Source organism: Trachinotus anak, unplaced genomic scaffold (genome assembly GCF_046630095.1).
Source record: "Trachinotus anak isolate AG129_WGS33_773 ecotype Australia unplaced genomic scaffold, CSIRO_AGI_Tana_v1 ptg000019l, whole genome shotgun sequence".
Taxonomy (NCBI): domain Eukaryota; kingdom Metazoa; phylum Chordata; class Actinopteri; order Carangiformes; family Carangidae; genus Trachinotus; species Trachinotus anak.
Genome location: NW_027273870.1, coordinates 245,376 through 252,054, shown reverse-complemented (window position 1 = coordinate 252,054; position 6,679 = coordinate 245,376). Strand labels below are relative to the sequence as shown.

Below are 6,679 nucleotides of genomic sequence, written 5' to 3'. Positions count from 1 at the left end.
AAAAAAACACCTCGTCCTTGATCTTCTGTGAAAGTCTGTTTGTTTTTACTGGAATAATTCGGTTGTTCATGGGACAGCAGATTAAATACTGGAACACACTGATGATTTGATGTTCACTGACTTCATTACAGGGTTTCTAAATTCATTTTTCTCATCTTTTTTTATTCTTAGAATCTTTCATTTGGTGACTGGTGGTTGAATCAAGTGTATTTCAATAATTCATTTCAAACGTATACTTGAGAGGACGACTGATGCCCATCACTCTGTCATGTTTCCCCCACCCGCTCTTCAAGGAGCGGGTGGGGTCAGGGGTCAGGTTTAGAGACAACAAACATGCTAAAGTTACTTGAATAACAGGCTGCTGAGTGCTGCTGGTGTTTCCGTTGTGTGTTGTTGCTAACAAAGTACAACTCAGACTGCTCTTTACTGATCACACAGGTTTTTGAATTGTTATTTTATTGGGTTAACTTGATTACCAGGAACAGCAGAAAAGACAAGACTCAAAACATCTCATGTTTCTGTATCAACACAGATTTCATTCACACTGTGAGCAGATATGAACCACAGTCTAATCATTTGTCTTCTTCTCTCTCTGAGCTGCTGCCGTGGCCCAGTCCGGACAGAGCTCCCTCTTAGGATCCATCACAAAATGTTTAGGCATGTTCAGACACTCCACTTGAGAGATGAACTCCTCCAACTCCTTCTGGTCAACCTCCCTCCTTTTGCTGAAGAGGTAAAACTCCATTGATTTATAATTTGGCGATTCCACATTGAAGCTCAACACCACACAGTCTACGCAGGATGTTTCATAGAAGGTCCCATTGAAGTGAGCTGCCGGTCCAAGCTTAGCATTGTAGCTGTGGCCTTGTATCGAGATGTTTGTGGAAAAATAGTGGCACATGCCATCGAAAAAACTGGCTTGGGTGTATGATGAGTTGTAGAAATCGGCTCTCACGCTGTCACTTACTTCAATGGGCTTTCCAGCTTGAATGAGCTTTATACTGCCTGCAAGTAAAGCCCACGTTCCCTCCAAATTAAGGGGATCCACGTGCAAAGGCTGGACCAAGTCTTTGCAGGCCAGAGGAGCTGAGCGGCTCACAGACACCAAGCAGAGGAGAGCGATGGCACACACAGCAAACATGTCTCCGTATGTTGAAACCATATGACCGTATATCTGGACTCAGACGCACTGCAGTGTCTGTCTGAAAGTGGAGCCCGTATGGAGACTCTTCATGTTTTATAGTTTCATCAGAGGAGTCCAACAGAGAGCAGAGTTCTCAGTATTGACTTCACATTCATTTGATTTTAAAGTTGCAGTTTTCGCAATATGTGACACTGCTTTTGCAATGTTTTAACAGCAAAGTTTCAAGGTTTCAGTGGAATAATTCATGGAGTTTGGAATTAAACCAATGTTTATCTCCGGTGTTTGCCAACAGTCAAAACTCCAGTATCACTGTCGCAACAATACACAGTCTGCTCCTTCAGATTCACTGCTTTATGCTTGTGATTAGACACACTTTAGAAAAGTTTAGATAAAAAGTTTGACTAATAGTCAGTATAGACATAGTTAGTATTTCCCTGCTTGGTTGATCAAATAGATTCAGGGTGAATAATTATGACCTTTATGACTGTTCCTGGCAGCATCTCCCCGTGAAGCAGAAATAATATATTCAGCCGATATGCAGATTTTAAAAAAAAAGTCTTCATCTTTATCATCTGCAAATACTTTAAAAGCCAAACCTTGTGTTCTCAGTCCGTTAGTAATTGTATAATGAAGAATTTTAACAATATTTCTGCTGCTTCATTGAAATTACAGTGATTTTCAAAACCCACTCATGAGACAAAAGCTACAGGACCTGGATATCGAGTTCAAGTTGTCTAATGTATGAAGACGATCTGTGCACCTGGCGCCATGTTGGTGATGGTGGGTAGGTAATTTCAGATGAATGAACCGAGAGGTGGCTCTGCACAGCACGCTGCAATATGCAACGATGCATCTGATCATTTTCTTTTCACAAGAGCAGTTTGATGACTATCCACCTCCTCTCTTTTAGGGAGGCGCTGGCTTCACACGCGATTGTTCTCTGAAATCCCATTGTTGTTGGACATGACCCCCCCGGGGAGTTCTCAGCTCAGTTGGACTTATTTTCACAGTTACAGGACACACTGCTGCATCCTATTCCCCAGGGATGGTGAGAGGACTGTGCTGTTAGCCATGGAACTAGCAAAAGAGGTGGCAGAGACACTGCTGTGACCTCAGGCAGCTTTGACAGGCTCCATAAACTTGCATAAGTGGAGGATTTTTCAGACATGTTGCAGGGAGCACCAGCCACCTGCTCTCCTAAGTTCAGTCTCTGTGATCCTGCTCTGTCTGCACAATCTCTCATGGATCCTTGTTCTTCACCTCAGGGGAAAATTTACCACAATTAAAGGCAAATGTGCAAAGATCTTTACTTTAGTGGCTGCACAATACTGCTGCAATTTATACACATGATTCACTTTTAAAAGCCTTTACACAGCTTGTTCTGAGCAGTTTGTGCAGAGTTAACACGCAGAAGAAGAACTTTGATCTTCAGCTTGAATCTGCTGAGAACTTTCCCATTAATGTGGTAAACAGTGAAGGTTTGGAGACTATTAGCTTTACATTCACTAAGTAGAATTCCATTCAATTTGTATAAAAAAAAAAACTGAATTGAAATTTTAAGCTGGAGACTAAGAAAGTCTGTCCTGGACTAAGACACAAATAGCACTGAGAAACAAATGGTTAAATATTATCTTGTGTGTTTCTTTTGCATGAAGCAATGTTGTGGTTTTGGGACAAACAGAAAAAGGAACAGAAATGCCAGATGAACATCCAGTGCAGCATTGTATGACAAATGTCCGTTTAATCATTAAACCATCAACTAAACTGTTAAACTATCAATCAATTCAAAACCGACCTCTCAGACACTCTCATTTCCACATGCTCTCTGTATACAGTATATACATCCATGCACGGAGCCATGGCAGCTCTGGACACCATATTCAAAAGCTTATAGTAAAAATAAAAAAATCATACTTTCAGGTATTTTAAAATCACAAAATATTCAGTGTTGCACACTGTTGCTTATAAACTTGCCCATTTCTTACTGTCAGTCTGGTAGAACCTGTATCGCAAAGTGAATAAAAATATTCAGGCTCTGTACTTGGATTAAAATATATCTAATACAAGATCACAATCAATCAAAGAATTCAGATTTAAAGCCATAAATTAGAACAATATCTTCTCTGAGCCTCTCCAGATGAATTACACATGTAGATACAACAGTTTAAAAGAATACATTTTTTCTTAACTGCATCTAAATCTGGGGTTTTATAATCCTATGTATTTTGACTGGCTCATCTGCCAACCAAGAAGATTATATCAAACTCAAACGCTGTGAGAAGAGAATTTAAAAGTGTAGTCCAGGGTAGCAAACTCCTCAAGGCAGCTACACACTGACAAGTCCAGGCCTCTGTTCATGTTGGAGAGAGAGGACTTCCTCTTAGACCAATGTGTGAAACGCAGTCAGAGGGTAGTGGAGGGAAGGGAAACAGCTTGTGGAAACGCTGATGCAAAAACGGATGGATGCATAAAACAAAGAGATGGAGGAAAGAGTGTGTGGTGAACAGCAGAGAGAGAGACTGAGGGACACAGGCATGCTGAAGAGGGAGAGAGGACATGAAAGCACAGAGAGGGCATTTACATGACAGAGCAGCACTTGCACTTGGATGGATGAGAGCCCCCTCCTCCATTATCCCTGGTTGGGTTGTGTGTCTCTGTGTTGGCTGGGCTGTAAGCTGCTGCTGCTGGCTCTGCTTGAGTGTTGGGGGCTTTGGCCAGTGACAGAAGGGGTTCCTGCTCCCCCGGCCCTGCCTCTGTCCTCTGGTTCTCCTGGGAATCAGCCAGGGGCACCTCCTGAAACTGGCCAGACATAGTGGCAGGATCCTGGGCTGTTAATGCTGTCTCAGCTCCCTCTGGTGACGTTGCAGCCTCCCCCTCAGCCTTGGGGGCCAGAGTGGAGGGTTGCGCCTCAGAGTAGACTGGCAGTGAGGCCACTGTAGTGCCCTCTAGAGCAGTGGCTGGGGACTGCAGCTGCACAGAGGTCAGATCTTCTGATTGTTTGTCCTGTCCTTCAGATTTGGTCTCTCCATCTCCATTTCCATTTGTCTTTACGTCACCCTCCATGTCTCCATCTCCAGTTGCTGCTTGTGGCTCCACAGTGGATTCAGTTGCTTCACTCTTCTCTGGTTGTGTGCAAGTTTCTGGAGCTGCTTCTGTTATTATCACCTCCTCCTCCTCCTCCTCCTCCTCCTCCTCCTCCTCCTCCTCCTCCTCAGCCTGACCTCCCTCTTCGCCTGCTTCTTGACTTGGCAGAGGGGTTTCTGCTGACTGCATGGTCTCCTGCTGATCATCCTGGGGTGTAAGATCCTCAGGTACATCATCCCCTTCATCTGTGATGATCACACATTCTGCTCTTATCACCAGACTTCCTCCTTCCTCCTCCTCCTTCTTAGTGTCAACATCCAGAACGTGACCAGGCTCTGCCTCAGAAACACCGAGGCTCAACCCAGGTTCCAACTTCATGCTAACAACATCCTCAGTAGCACAGACGGGCCCGTTGGTGTTGGACTGAATATTCAGCTCTGAAGCCTCGTGATTGGCTCCTAAGTCTCCTCCACCATTGGTTACAATAACTGCAGTTTCATCCATTTGTGGACTTTTGTTTGTCTTTACTTCATCTTCAATCGTTTCTGAAGAAAAAAAACCAAAACATAATAGTAATAAATATTTCTCAGTACGAGGGGGAAATATCTGTGTATTAGCATTTATTAGAATAGACAGATATTCATACATTTAAATGACGTGGAGTGAATTTGCATTAAATTTAATTTAAACTTCCATGAACACTGATTCTCAGCTTTCATTGGGGTTACTGCACAAGTACCTTTACTTGATTGCAATCAGAAGTAGCTTTGCCACCAGTATGTGAGCGCTCAATACAGCTAATGTATGTGTTGTAATGCTGTTAACAAAAAGTTAACAAAAGCTTCTGCCATCTATCAATCTTAATGAATTACATGTAAAATTACTTTTACAATTACAATTACTTCAGATTCTGCAGTCTGGACATGAAAGATGATATGATACCCTGGATGACTTCAACTCGAATGGATGGCTCATTTCATTTTCAGAACCTGCCTTCCTACTTGAACATCCTGAGCAGCATCTGCACTGACATGTACCTGCTGCCCTCGAAAAATGCAAGTTGTGCACTTGAGTGGCTATTAGCATAAATATAAATAAATATATGCAAAACCTTATTCAACATGCGTAAATATTCATCACAGCATGTATGAACTTTTTGTGAAGTATAGGTATGCCCTTACCACCCCTTCCTTTCTCATGCAAATTGTATAAGATCAGTACATACAATGCATACAGAAGAATAAATCTATAGGGGTTCCATGGTTTTTATGGGTGTGGTGTAAGATGGTTATTACTAAGAATTAACTACAGGAAGACTGTGGAGGAAATAAGATGTTGACATTGAAAATGTGTGTTGGTGTGTGTTTTATGACATGATTTAGCTCCATACACACCTGAGGCCAGAGCATTATTTTCTCCGTTGTGCACAACAACATCTTGGACCATTTCTGAGGAAGAAACAATTTGCATTTACTGCGACATTTGCAGATAACACTGATTCTCAGTAACAGCAGGTATGCATCGTTTTAAGAGGAAATCATGAACTGTTGCATGACATATACTATCATGCATCCACACTGAAGACAACACAGCTTAATCAACACACTTGTGCATCTTAGTATCCATCAACAAAATCCTAAATCCTTTTTTTCTACAGAGTGTCAATCCCAAGCTTGAAGAAATGATATCTAATCAATATGTACTGATGTAACTAAGTAAGAGTAGCATCAGAAGGGCAGCTGTTGGCCAACAGGTGGTGGCAGCCAGAAAAGCAGAGTGTCTGCACGTGGTATTTTTAACATGATACAGTGTTAGAAGGTTGAAATGTCTTGGACAGAATACAATGTGAGTAGACTGGATGGCAGCAGTGCTTTGCTCTGCCCAACATTACACACTGTGGATGTTTGAGCTTCTCGAATTTCCTGAAAATACTCATGTTAACTCACAGCTAACTTCTACAGTGTGACATTTGCATCAATTTATCACCTTCTCTGGTAAAAAGCTGTGGAAAATACATTTCCATGAGCAGTTTTTTTCAATCATCTGTCCCACAAGGTTTATGTGATTCCACTTACCTGCTCCAGCCTCTGCCACTTTCACTGCCTCCTGCTGGGTGAAGGGGAAAGGAGAGGGATGACTGTTTGTGTTGTGCTGCCTGAACCTCTGGTGCATTTTTGAGGGAATGTAAAAACAGAAGTTAACATATGAAGTGAAAATAATGGAACATCACACGAGATTTGGGGGAACAGATACAATCCAGAATAAAATTACAACCAAACAGCCCAGACAAACACAGACTGTACTGAGCTATTGAATGTGTCCACTCTGGACTCTCAGATGAATGATGATGATGGTTCTAGCTGAGACAGGGTCAATACGTTTGGCCTGGTCACAAGGGGGAGTGATTGAGCTGGAAAGCCTGACCTAAGTTGACCCCCATACCAACTCAGT

At 42.4% G+C, this 6,679-nt stretch overlaps 1 protein-coding gene across 7 annotated transcripts in view; it reads right to left on the bottom strand.

Annotated features, from left to right (window-relative positions):
- Nucleotides 1-422: 422 nt before the first annotated feature.
- palm3 (paralemmin 3) overlaps nucleotides 423-6,679 on the bottom strand; it is a 29,945-nt gene continuing 23,688 nt past the window's right edge. For 3 of the 7 annotated variants that reach the window (XM_071503289.1, XM_071503285.1, XM_071503291.1), the window contains 3 exons: nucleotides 6,304-6,394; nucleotides 5,623-5,676; nucleotides 423-4,773 (listed from right to left, as the gene is read on the bottom strand). In XM_071503289.1, the coding sequence (XP_071359390.1) occupies nucleotides 3,722-4,773; nucleotides 5,623-5,676; nucleotides 6,304-6,394 (1,197 nt within the window). In that variant the 3' untranslated portion in view covers nucleotides 423-3,721. The remainder of the gene's footprint in view (nucleotides 4,774-5,622; nucleotides 5,677-6,303; nucleotides 6,395-6,679) is intronic. The other 4 variants (XM_071503290.1, XM_071503287.1, XM_071503288.1 and 1 more) reach the window with 3 other exon arrangements.